Consider the following 13083-nt stretch of genomic DNA (forward strand, 5'->3'; position numbering starts at 1 on the left):
TAGACTATTCACAGCAGAATAGTAGCTATTGATTTGGCTGATGGCCTAAAAATTTTAAATCAATAAATCACAAAGTGAGATGCGAATAAACTCTGAGAAGGTCAGGCGACTTTTTGACCTTCATCTTCTTTACTTTCCATTCCACTTTCTACTGCTCCACCATGTTTCAGTAGGAAATACTTCACGTTTTGCTCCATTATGTGACAGCCACAGTTATAGTACTAGCTACATAGAGGTAATAAATGAAAAGAGAACCCAACATAAAGAGTCTCAGTGAGGTGTCGAGTGACCATGTGCCACCAAAACAGCTTCAGTGCACCTTGGCATCGACTCTCTACGTCTCTGAACTCTATTGGAGGGATGAACATCAGTCTTTGAACAGATATTCCCTCATGTGGCGTTTTGATGACGGTGGTGGAGACGATGTCTAGCACATCCCTCCAACATCTCCCATAGGTGTTTAACTGGGTTGAGAGCTGGTGACTGAACGCCGCAGCACGAGTCACATCATTTTCATGCTCATCAAACCATTCGTTCAGATTTATTTATCATCTATCTATACTACACAAATTAGATTTGACCACCCAACAGTGTGAAATACGAGTTAAACTGTTAGTCGATTAATAACCACTTATCACAAAATTAACCTGTAAATGTTTTCTGTAAAATATTAACTTGTAGTGGTTTGCCATTGCCTCATACTTAGAAGGCTGCAGGTTCGACTCTCTTGTGAGACCAGGGCCTTTCTGCTTGAAGTTTACTTGTTCTCCTTATATCTATGTGTACTTTTTCTTAGTACTTGGTCTCGGTGACTCTAAGCTGCTTGTCGGTGTGAGTACTCATCTGTCTCTGTGTCAGCCCTGTGTTCAGGGCGTACCCTGCCTCTTGCACAATAAGGGTCAGCTCTGATTGACACATGCGACCCTCTACAGGATAAGCAGTATAGAACATGGACTATTTCACTGTTTTCCTATGTAAATCAAACAGTTAACAGATTCAGCAAGAAATCATCAGCAGATTAATCCATAATGAAATTAGTCACTGGTTCGAGTCCTACATAATAATAAAATAATGATGGACTATACAGTTGTTATTTCTTTGCATGGAGAACTTTTACTTTCCATACTTTAGGTATATTTTCCTGATTATATACAAACAAATTTTTCAATGCCGCTCTTGTAATGGAGTATTTACAACGTGGTATTTGTCCTTTTCCTTAAGGAAGCAATCTAAATACTTGCTCCACCGCTGGCACTCACCTTCTGCACCAATTGACACCAGCTTCACTCCTTTGCTGGCAATGAAGTCAAGTGCTTTGTTAACGTTGGAGATCTTGTGAACTCTCATCTTGCCTCTCTCTGGTTTAGCTAAGCGTTCGCCTGAACAGGAAGACAGAAAAGACAAAGTAAAGAATGATGAGTATATACACTCAAAATGAATAACCATTTGTAAAGCATAAAAAAGAGCCATGGACAAATTAATTTAATTAAGCTGAAGGTTATGCTGGATCCCAGCATTTATCAAAATAGTATAGGTTTTTCAAAAATCACATTTCTCATTGTTTTAATGCAGTTGTTCAATATTCTGAAAAATATGATTATTCACTTTCTTGCTGAGAATGAGATGAAAAGATTGATATCACTCTCACATCTGTCCAGTAAGTATGAAGATGCAGCCAGAAGAGGGCTAGTTTAGCTTAGCATGAAGACTAAGAACAGCTCCAAAGATCAGTTGGTTACTGTTTTTATACTTCACATTTTGTACAGCTTCAGAAAACGAGATACAACAAATTCATAGTGAACTAGGTGATTGATTTTTTCCATGCAGAGCCAGGCTAGTTGCACACTTCCAGTCTTGGTGCTAAGCTAAGCTAAGCTAAGCTAACAAATACACCTTTAAATAATTGTTCAGTTTTCTTTTAGTATGTCAAATTTAACTACAGGTAGCCTGAAGAGCATCATTTTTATATAAAGCCATTCCAGCTTTTATATTTAGGATTTAATATAAATTTTTCTTGTAACTAGAGCCCGCCCACATATTCCTCGTCACTTGCAAATAATTTCTAACCTAGTTCTCACCAAGAAGGCAAATAAACCTATATCCAAAAATGTCAAACTGATCCTGATTTGTAAGATCAGCATGTGATAACGTTACCCATGCAAACTGTTGTCATTCAGATAATCCTGTTGAGTAAGGACCTGTTTACCTGAGATGACCTCCAGAAGCAGCATGAGTTTCAGTCCGTCCCGAAAGTCTTCCTCAATGTTCTCAATCTGCGTGCCTGCTTTCCTCAGGTGAGAGTTACACCAAGCTGTAAATGTCTACACAGAGGAGACAAAGGAGGTAAAACCCATAAGTCACTGTGCATATATAGACATGTGAGCTTTTGCAGTACAAATAGGCGACTGCATGTGCATAATTCCAGCATTAGCTAACCAGGTGTTTCCAGGGTAAGCACCTTTGCTTGTGAAGCTACCAGCTCTTTATGTTTGTTCATATGGCAGAGTCACTAAATTTACAGCCTGCTGACAGCAGCATTTCAGTGTATTGGGCTAACATCACCACAGGCAGGATCATATCCAAGCCAGTAAACATTAGGGCTGCAGGTTGGTGTATGAAGATGCACAAGACTAGGACTGTACAATAATGCGAGCTAATGGTGCTTTGATTCTGATTGAGTTAAGTGCCAATGTCAGCCTGCTTTCACAGGGAAGATGCTAACAGGCTGATGTGAAGCATGTTCTCGATCTGCATGCGGGTAAAATCTTTGTCATCTTTCACCTTTACCACACTCACCATTTTAGTTTAGTGGCTACCATGTTAACATTAGCAAATTTCTAATGCTTACATTTCATATCATTTTCATTTCTCCACCAAATGTTATGCTAATTCATATGATACTGTAGTTGTTCAGACATTTCACTCAAAATTACAAGCGCCGACCTCATGGTGGTGCTGGAAGGCTTTCAGATTTATCCTCAGGGAAGCATGAATGTCTGGACAGAATTTCATGGCAATCCATCCATATAGTTTTGAAATACTTCAGTTTGGACCAAAGCAGTGGAATGAAGGCCAACATTGCCATCCATAGGCCATGCTGCTGCTAAAACCTCTTGTGTGTCTGTCTGCAAAACAGTGACTCATTACCAGCTCTCTGTATGCTTTTGTGTAACCAAAATCTGAACTTTGACATTTTAGTAGACAGTTAGTCAATTTTCCTACAGTGACAAATACAGCATGGCATCAGACTCCCACCCAAAAGTAAATAAATAAATAAAAACTTCAATGGAAATATGTTGACTAATGGATGTTTTTCTTGTTTACCCATGTCCTCCAATCATGCCACCTTTCTTTGTGATGCTAACAGGTTTTTGTGTTGCATTTTCTCCATGAAGGCACAGCACACTGGAGCATTGTATGTTGTATACAGTAGGTGTAGTGGGCTTTGGATTCTTTGGCATTGCTGGCATGCTAACATGCTAATGGAAAACATCTGGACCAGGATCTCAGCCGCCCAACAGGAGCTGGCATGAGGAGTGGGCCCACCGTGCTCCTTACTGTGACCGTCTCTTTATGCGTTCCCGGGGTAATTACACCCAGGGCCCAAACATCAGGCACCATGTTTCCACCAGAAACCTGGAGGAGGACTTGCAGGAGCAGAGGCAGGCACTAATGAAAGCCTGCCCTGTCTTTCTCTGGCCTGCCTTCCACCGCCGGGCAACAAAAGCCACTTAAAAGTCAGTGGCAAGCTGATTCAGAGCACTCATGGAACTTCCGTGATGAGATCACTCTTAAAATGAAGTGGTGTGAGGTTTACACTACTATCAGTAAACTGGAGTGCAGAAGAACCGGGGTACAGATGTGTGTGAGTTTGTTGGCATGTGCTGGATGCTATAAAGGATGTGGAGGGAAAAAAGCCGGTGATTTATCTCAAGGAAGGAACTGACAGAAAAAGACCAAAGCTTAAGATTTATGTGCAACTGGCAGGCACATGCCCATAAGATACTGTATTCCTGTAAAGTTAGTCATGATTTAAGTCAAGGTCCAACAGGCACTACAATATTTCAATTAATCCTAATCAATAACCCCTATAGAGGCTTGGCAAAGATTTTAAACTGTTGAAGCAGGACTGTTGCATCGTTCCATTCTCACTATGTTGTGGGGGTTTTGTGTCCAGGATGTATCCCTTACCTTTTTTGGTTCGCTTCCACACCATTTATTTCAACACAAACACCTTTTTTTGAAAAATGACAAGAGATACTTCAAGTGCTGTTAGGGAGTTTTGCACATTTGCAACTCCAAATGGCAGCAAACGGTCAATGATAATGTGATCCTATAATGTACTGATATCCTGTTAACATGGCAGCTTTATACTGAAGAGAAGGAGACCAGCTGAAAGTGGAATTTCACTTTGGCAAACAGGGTATCACGTATTGTACAAGGCAGAACGGGATGTGTTTTACTTAAAACTCCTACTTAGTGCAGCTTTAACAGGACCACACAGCTGAAAAAGTCAGAAGGCTTTGAGCAACCTTTTAAAGAGCAATGATGAAAAGTTCACAGGAGGAATGTTTGCTTGTTAAATGTACTGGAAGGAAGGCAAGTTTGGCTGCTAAGGGCTGGACAACAGGCCTTCTCCTAACAAGACTTAGTTGGCCACCATCTGCAATGTCACATGCCCTGCTGGGTGTGTTATGGTCAACACCGCCAGGCCCTTCAAGTGTTCTGGGGATGACGCTGAGTTACCAGTCAACTGGTCAAAGTGGCCAATAATGCCATCAAAATAAAAACATGTGACCAGTGTTGTCTCATTCTGTAGAAGCTATAAATGTTGTACTATGCACAAAAAGTTTGAAGAAGAAATTGCACATACTCTGTTGAATCCACATGCGGTCAGAGATGTTATTTGATTTGGGGAACATCACACTCAGCAATGCCAGCAAGGTTACCCGAAATAATGTTGGCCAAATGTTGAGACTTTTCTCATTTAATGTTAAAAGTGAAACCATGTTATCTTTAAATATGAACAAGTAAAGCAGCTAAACATGGAGAAGTCTGATCCTTTTTCATCATCATACCTATAATGGTTTAATTATTCCCACTTTTAATTCATTAAACGGTGAAGATGCTGATTTTTCTCCCAGAGATGCAGTTTAAGACTCAGTCTTTTAGCATATTATGAGCTCTATGTTTACAGGATTCCTGTTGTAAATCAAGTCCTCTAGCAACATTACAAAGTCAACCAAGCAAGCTAGCTACAGCTGCAAAATAATGCCAGCCGCAACTCTTATTACAGCCAACAAAACGGATGGTTGTCGACTAGAAAGGAATCTACTTTTGTCCACCTCCATTTAAAATCAAGAACCCGCTGTTTCAGAAATTACAAAAATTTCTCAAGTGTCGTTGTTATGACTGTAAGCAGCAATAACAGAAAGTTAGAAAGAAACAGAAAGAAACTACCAGTGACCTGCTTTAGGTAGTGGCTACTGTTATTTACTGATTGGTTCCAAAGAGAGAGTGAGGACTGGCTGTGCCTTTCATGTCCATATCACTCTAATATGGCTTTGTGAAAGACTAACAGAAACAGCCCAACATAATGAACTGTTCTGGTACTGAAGGAGCTAAAAGAGAAAAACACCCCCTTTGCGACTTCAGTTGCAATCGCTCCAGTGAAACTACCCGTGTTGGGCTTTTCCTGTGTAAAGAGCCGGAGTATTTATAGCCAAAGGAGGAGGCAGTATGAGTAGCATCATCTCAAACATGTTGTGAATGAGTACCACGAGTGAAGATTTGCCCTTGGGTACTCTTACAGTATTATATCTCCATCAGCTTAGTAGACATTTGTACCATTTTGGAATTTCCTAACCTTCCGAGAATGAATTCTGACTAACTTCAGATTGGAGAACTGGTGTATACGTGTTGCATTCCTCTACTAATCATATAGGCTGTTGGAGAGTGGGTTGTGTAATAGCACCAGAGGAGACTTTCAGGTGTGTCATAGCTGCATGGCTCTTTGCTGAGATGCCTTTGGAAAATGCAGATTTTCTATGTTCGCTTTTTTTTTTTAAACATAAGACTAAAAGATGAGTCAATTAATTATACATTTAGTTAGTTTTAGTTACAATAAAACTATGGCAAAAGGTTTTAAAATAGATCAGGCTGGACATTATTGAGACTAGTGATAATTCTTCCAATTATTTTGTTGATAAAGCAATTAACTGTTTCGTGGATAAACCATAAAAAAAATATTTAAAATGCTCATTGCTATTTCCTAGAGCCCAAGGTGACATCAATAAATGTCTCGTTTTATCCAACCAACAGTCCAAACCCCTGAAATGATCACTAATAAAATGTAAGACAAGTTGCAAATGATCACATTCCAGAATGATACCTGAGATTGTTTGAAAACGATTTAAATGATTAATTATCCAAGTCTTTGCCAAATAATTTTCATTTGATCCACTAATTATTGATTAAACAACTAACTGATGCAGCTCTACTTTGCATATTTATGGAAAGGTGGCTGTAAAATGCCGGTGCTCTTATTCTCTGGGACTGACACAAAACCTTTATCATCTTTGTTTCAGGTTAACTGTTAAACTCCTGTGGAACCTATTGTGTTCTGCAACTGTGGTGCATAAAGCCAATCTCACTCCAACACCAGTTCAATTAAAACTGGCCAGTAACTTCAAAACAGTCAAATGTGACCTAAACTGTAATCTACATCACAAACAGCTGTTTTACACAGTTCAGCTGTTTCACTGCCCGTGTACAGTATGTGCTGTGAAACTCTAAACTGTTAGCAGACTAACTGCTCATCTACAACATGCTAGTTACTAAACAGCCTGTTTTAGCTTCAGTGTACCATGTCGCATTACAGAGAAAAGTGAGAGCATGTAGGAACTGGAGGGCTGTAAATCTCGAGGGCCTCCCCCCTCTGCTCTCATGTGCCTCCCCCCTCATCTCAGCCTCCCAGAACAGAGCAGAGCTGTGAAAACAACGGGTCAAAAGCAGAAGGAATCTGCTGGACATCAGTATCAGGGAAAGCTGCCAGTCAGCGGTATGTGCAAAGTTTTTCCCATGTCAACCACTCAACACAAAGCTCGGCAGACAAACTACCTGAAAATCAGCCTGGATACTAAACTCAGCTCTGTGACTAAAAAAAAAAAGAAAAGAACAGCTAAACTAATGTGTTTTCATTTTATTTGACTGATATAAGTGATTCAGTAATTGTTTAGTCTATAAAAGTGTTTAAAAGGATTGAAAATGTCCATCTCTATTTTCTCTAGTCCTCGGTAATGTTTTCAAACTGTCCAAAATCCGACGTTTGATTCACAAAAATTCCACACATCCTCATTTTCAAGGATCTAAAGCTCCTTTCAGACATGCACTGGAACCCTGAAATTATCAAGACATTATCCAGGGGAGCTGTATGTGAGAACACAAATGTCCAGGTCAGTTGACCCAGACCTTAAAGCTGCTTTAACTAACTTCTCCCCCTGATTTTTGACCGTTAAGGGCGAAATGAGAGTCAAAACAAACTCAAGCAGCTTCCCCTCCTCTTGTTCGCCCCTTCTGCCCCGTCTCTGAAACCATGTTGTATGTGGTCACGACAGCCGGAGACAGTTGTGGCAGTCGGGGTAGTACAGCAGTAATAACCAGCTCTAGAACTAATGTATACAGAACATAGAGCCCGTGGTTTTTGGTGGCATTGCACCGACACAATGTCAAATAAAGAGATTTCTGGTTTCCACTAATCGGACAACAAAACACTAACGTTGCAGTCAGTTGGAACGACTGTGGGGAGACAACACTTCTAGACATCTTTTTACTTTATTTATCCAAATCTGTGCCGGTTCGTCATTAACTTCCGCGACATAACACACAGTAACAGTGACCAATATTCTTTCTTAAACTTTTAGAATAAAAACTGGTGAAGCCCGAGTTGGTGTTAGTTAAATGACTATTTCCAATGTCACCACTGAACTCTAATGCTTATCAGCCAACATGGAATCCTAAATGTGCTATGGTAAACATTTTAATAGCTACTGAACTTAGATCTAAGCTCTTGGATAGTTAATGCGTTTCACCTTGTACTGTATATTTTGATATTTTTGATTTTTTTCTGTTTTAAACTGAGAATGCGTTACCTTTCTCTAGTTCTCTGTCTGTAGTATACAATACCACATTCTTACTTTGCTCCCAGCCTCCCCCCACATCCACTCTCCCCTCCCTCCCAGTCATTAATCAGCCTCAGTTAGGAAAATATTTCCTGCCTCTCTGGCAGTTCCATATTAGTACAATCCTTATACTGAAGCCAGCTCCTGAGTGTGAGCCCCTGCCATATCTGAACACACAGGCAGGCAGACAAGTGCAGAGGAGAGAGGAAAGGCAGATATTACTGGCAGAGCGTCCAACACAGGAAGGAGGTTTTCAGCACACAGCCAGTTTCTCAAGCCTGAGTCTTCGCCTCAAGGTACCAGAGGGCCTCTCATGTCCCGACAACGCAGCCAGATAAACTGCAAGAAAAATAGAAAAATATCTTTCCAGCATCTCCTCCAGCATAAGGAAACCAGGAGGAGACTAAAGCGTAAAAAGCTATTCTCTTTACATCCATAACCATAATCAAATCCATAAAAACTGTAACGCCACCCACAGCTCGAGCTGTAATGGCTGTAAGGATGAGTTAAGGGGTAATGGGCCTCTGTGAATCCCAGCGAGTTCAAAGTGTTGTTTCTCTCCTGTTACGTCTAATTCTGCTGCCTTTGCATCACTTAGACTCGTGGGGGCCAGAAACTGCTGGTGGAAAGAGTTTGTCGTGCCAGGAAAATGGAGCTGCGAACAGCTACAGCACCTTCCTCCTTCTCAGACTCCCAGATGGCTTCCTGATGTGCGACGGATTAGGCCTTTGCGTTTAACCAGACGAGGGTTAGGGTTATTTTAGAAAAAAGCTCACACCAAAAATATTTCACAACAAAAATCAACAAATTTCAACAGAGTCTGCTGCTACATCAGCTTCACAAAAGAGATGGTATAAATGAAAAAAACTGTGAAATCTGTGCAGATGCAAACAGTCTGTTGCAGCTCAGGTAGTGTAGGAAGCCAAATGACGTTTGGTAAAAAGGGAACAAACATTTTGTTGCACGTTTTAGGCTTTGTATTTAAGTTTCACAATAAAAATAAGCAGTTTTGTCTTTCATACACTTTTGTATTCCTAGGAAACCCACATGCAACTTTTATTTAATCTCTCCACCTGTAGTTTGATGTCATGTTTCATGACAATAAGTTTGGACACGGCAGTTTGGTTGTTAGAATCAGACAAGAGGAGAACGAGTCAGCAAAGAAAGAAGTAGGTGCAAAATAACTTGATTCATATTCAAGATGATGCCTAAGTTTAGTCAAAAGTTGGAAAACAAATAGAAAAGCTAGAAAAGTACAGGTGCTAAAAGAGATGTGATGTTCTGGCAGCGTGCTCAGCTGATATGGACTCCTAATATACATTACATCCTAAAATATAAATGAACTGTCATCCACCAACTGAGAGGTGAATCAGGGCTGACAACCAAGGTCTGACCAAGTGAGCAGAAGAGGATTCAGGTTCTCGCTGCCCTCGGTTTGGAGGAGCAGCAGGGGAAATAAGAGCCAACCCTCCACTCTGAGTATGATAATGAGACACAGTGGATAGAGCGGACACGCAGGACAGGCCAAAGTGCTGCCTCGACGCTCTGTAGACTGCTGCTCTGTGGCTCTGGGCATCTGGCAAGAGACTCAAACGCAGAGTCAATCTCAGCTGAGTGGGAGGCAAGAGATGGTAAAGAGCAGAACAACTACAGAGGCAGAGATGATGAAGAGTTAGAGACAGAAGGACAATTTGTTTCCCTGATTGATCTGATTTTTAGGGTAATTTTCTGTTCTTTCAACAGCCATGATGTAGTTTACTGTGTAATAATCACTTTATTTCAGTGGAATCAACGCTACCAGTAAATTCACTTGCAGAGGCCAAATAAATCCACGCTGAACTTTCTCAGTTGAACAAACTGTCATGACAGCGTTGATGTTTGAGGAACAGAGAGTCCAAAACTGACAAAGCAATTCACTGAGTAGCAAAATCCAGTTTTTTATTGCTGTGCACTGCAAAGTCGAAGAGGAGATGCTGGATGATGCCAGGAGTGAGAACGGAGTGGCACTACTGTCGTGCAGCCTAGCTATTTTTATTTCTGATTAATCTGACAATAATGTTCTCAGTTGGCTGAGGAATCACTTGACCTAAAAATGGAAGAAAACACTGAACATGGATTTGAAAATTTCCTGTAACTCATCAGTTTGTTTGTATTGTATAACCAATGCACTGGGAGCTTCAGCTTTTCAGTTTACTGTCACATTGGACGGTGTTTCCCAAACCTTTAGGCTTCTTGCGTCTTAAAATAAAACCGTCTCTGCTTGTGACCCGTCACTGCAGGTGTCAGAAGTGGAGGATGGAGACATTTTAACCTGTGATATGTTAATAGCTTTCTGAGGCACAAGAAGTACAACTATCATGTTTTCTCACAAAAAGAGATAATTCAAATGTGTGTAGCAGAACTTTATTTTCTTCTTCTTAATCTATCCCATGAGGTCCAGATCCTCCTGATGGGAGCCACAAACAACAAATGCTCACACTGGAAAAGCTGGAACTAGAGAATGTTTGTAAGTTTTGGTTGAAAAATGACATACACAATAGTTGCTGGTCAACTACATGTTTCAGGTCTAAGTCCCATCACATAACCAGGGTAACAGTGGAGCAAAAAAACATATTTACTGTCACGTCAGCTCATGCACTTGTTTGTTGCAACACCAAAAACTGCTACATTTTGACAAAACAAGAGGAAACAGCCTCCCACAAATCATCTACGGTGGCCCACAGCAGACAAAAGTAACACTGACGGATGGCAACAGTGAAAAGTGTTTTGTTTTGTTTTTTTACTATTTGGGCCTTTTCAATAATAACACTGTAACACCACCTTAACTCCTGAGATATGTGGCAACATCTCAATAATAACTGATCCAGACTTTCAGCTTAGCCTCAAAATAGTGTTGTAGAAAATCTGGCTCCACAGCTGGTTTGTTTACCTTTCTGGTCATTTTAACATTCCTGTTTCCTGCCCCGATGGACTTTGTTGTGGTAAAATAATTATCATAATGGATAGAAATACAGGCCAAAACTACCACAAATGTTGTCATAGTGTCTTTCACTGGTATTTAAGGTCATCAATCAATGAAAACTTCCATCCCTGAAACAAACAAACAGAAAGCGATAGATACCACGGGCACAAACAGCAGGACCCTGCTGCTTACAAAGCTCCACTGCTCCATCTGTCCTGCTCAAAGTCGTGGACAGGAATAATATGGCCTTTCTGCCTGCGGAACCTGGTGGACAGATGAAGGGGAAGTATCTGCCTCTCTCTCTTGGTTGCAGCCTTCACCAGGCTCTCTCTCTAGCACAGGAAGGACAGGAGTCTGGGGGTCTGCCAACTACAAGGGAGTGCACTAAGAGGGCCAAAGGTCATCATTCATCCTCCTCCACCTCCTTCTTCTAAAGCTCACTAGAGGATACAACCTGACTACCAAACATCCATGTCTCTGGCTCCAAAAGCACTGAAAGCTGAGGCTGCCAGGCAGATGTGGTCTGTGTGTGTGTGTAGAGGAGGTTGATCGGGACCGGATGGACGGTTTTCTTACTGCAGCTGGTCCAGATTGTTGAGCTGACGCTTGCCAGTAACTGTAACTGAAGCACTGCGGCTTACCTCACTTTCCCCTTAAGAGCATCCCGGTTGGACCTCGCTCGCACTTTCTACCTGTTTTCACTCGGTCATAAGTTTGGAAATCTTTTACTGTTCCAAAAAAAAGCTTTTTAGATATGGTGCCTGAGTTTGGTAATGCTACAAAAACAGACCTATTCTTTTAAATAAATTAAGTATGTAACCATGTTTTAACCCTTTTTACATGTAAAAATACACCAAACTGTTCAATACATCAGCGTTAAATAAGAAACTTTACCTCTAAAATTCGCAAACTCCTGAATTTTCGGATTCTATTCTATATCACAAGGTTTCCAAAGACACCATAAATAAAGTGTGCAAAAAATTATAGACCAAAACATTTAGAAATGTAGAAAAAAATGGTGCAGTAATAACAACGGGAATCCTGGACTGAAGAAGCTTACTTAGCCCCTTACCATAATCATCACAACGAAGTGACTAACCTCAAATCTTAGCTTAACCATAACACTAAAGCCAAATATTAACTTTCAAAAAGCCATCTGAAGTTGTGAGGTCTGGCTAAAATGTCCTCACAATGATGGAAGTGAAACAAACATGGTCCAAACACAACGTAATAAAGGCAGGTGAACACACTACACACTGTCCCACTGCAGCCTCCCTTTCTCTCTTGCTCTCTCTGGGCAACCAGAGAAGTGGAAGCATTCTTTCCTGATGGAGTGCGACAGTCTCTCAGGTGCAGCATCCATCCAACCAGGCATTCAAACAGGCTGTTACTGCAAATGCCAACTCAGCACAGACTGCCCATTATACTTATCTACTGCCTTGGCTGCATGTGCACAAGGGCAGGTGCACATAAGCAAATACACCCCTGAGCATGAACATAATTCCAAATACAATATGCTAACATGGGAACACATGTGGCCTGTGTGCAGATTGTGCACAAACGTATGCACACAAACTTATTAACTGCAGATGCAAGCAAACATGTTTCAACATGAGCAGTTGCACACTAGCACGCACACACGCACACACACACACACACACACTCTCATGCTGATGGAAGAGCAAGCCAAGAAGTGCAGTCTGACAAAGAATAGCAGCCATTGTGACCAGAACGCTGATATTTACTCTCTTGTGGCCCTGATGCATATTCATGTGCTTTTCAAGGAGAAGTCAAAGTGTGGTAATAGCTCTTTCCTCAGCCGAGCTCATCTCACAAAGAGCGGCTCGTCTGTGAAAATACCGCAGAGCACCTAACACTGGGAGGTTGCTATGGCAACCGCACAAGCCCAGAGCCCCACAAACAAGCAGCATGGCTGCACCG

The 13083-nt window shown here is 41.2% G+C and overlaps 1 protein-coding gene across 4 annotated transcripts in view; it reads right to left on the reverse strand.

Annotated features, from left to right (window-relative positions):
- Positions 1-13083, reverse strand: part of actn1 (actinin, alpha 1) — a 48609-nt gene that overhangs the window by 22884 nt on the left and 12642 nt on the right. For all 4 annotated transcript variants that reach the window (XM_020622921.1, XM_020622920.1, XM_020622923.1 and 1 more), the window contains exons 2-3: positions 2207-2321; positions 1260-1379 (exon numbers count right to left, since the gene is read on the reverse strand). In XM_020622921.1, the coding sequence (XP_020478577.1) occupies positions 1260-1379; positions 2207-2321 (235 nt within the window). The remainder of the gene's footprint in view (positions 1-1259; positions 1380-2206; positions 2322-13083) is intronic.

The sequence above is a fragment of the Monopterus albus genome, unplaced genomic scaffold (assembly GCF_001952655.1).
Source record: "Monopterus albus unplaced genomic scaffold, M_albus_1.0 scaffold290.1, whole genome shotgun sequence".
NCBI classification, from domain to species: Eukaryota; Metazoa; Chordata; class Actinopteri; order Synbranchiformes; family Synbranchidae; genus Monopterus; species Monopterus albus.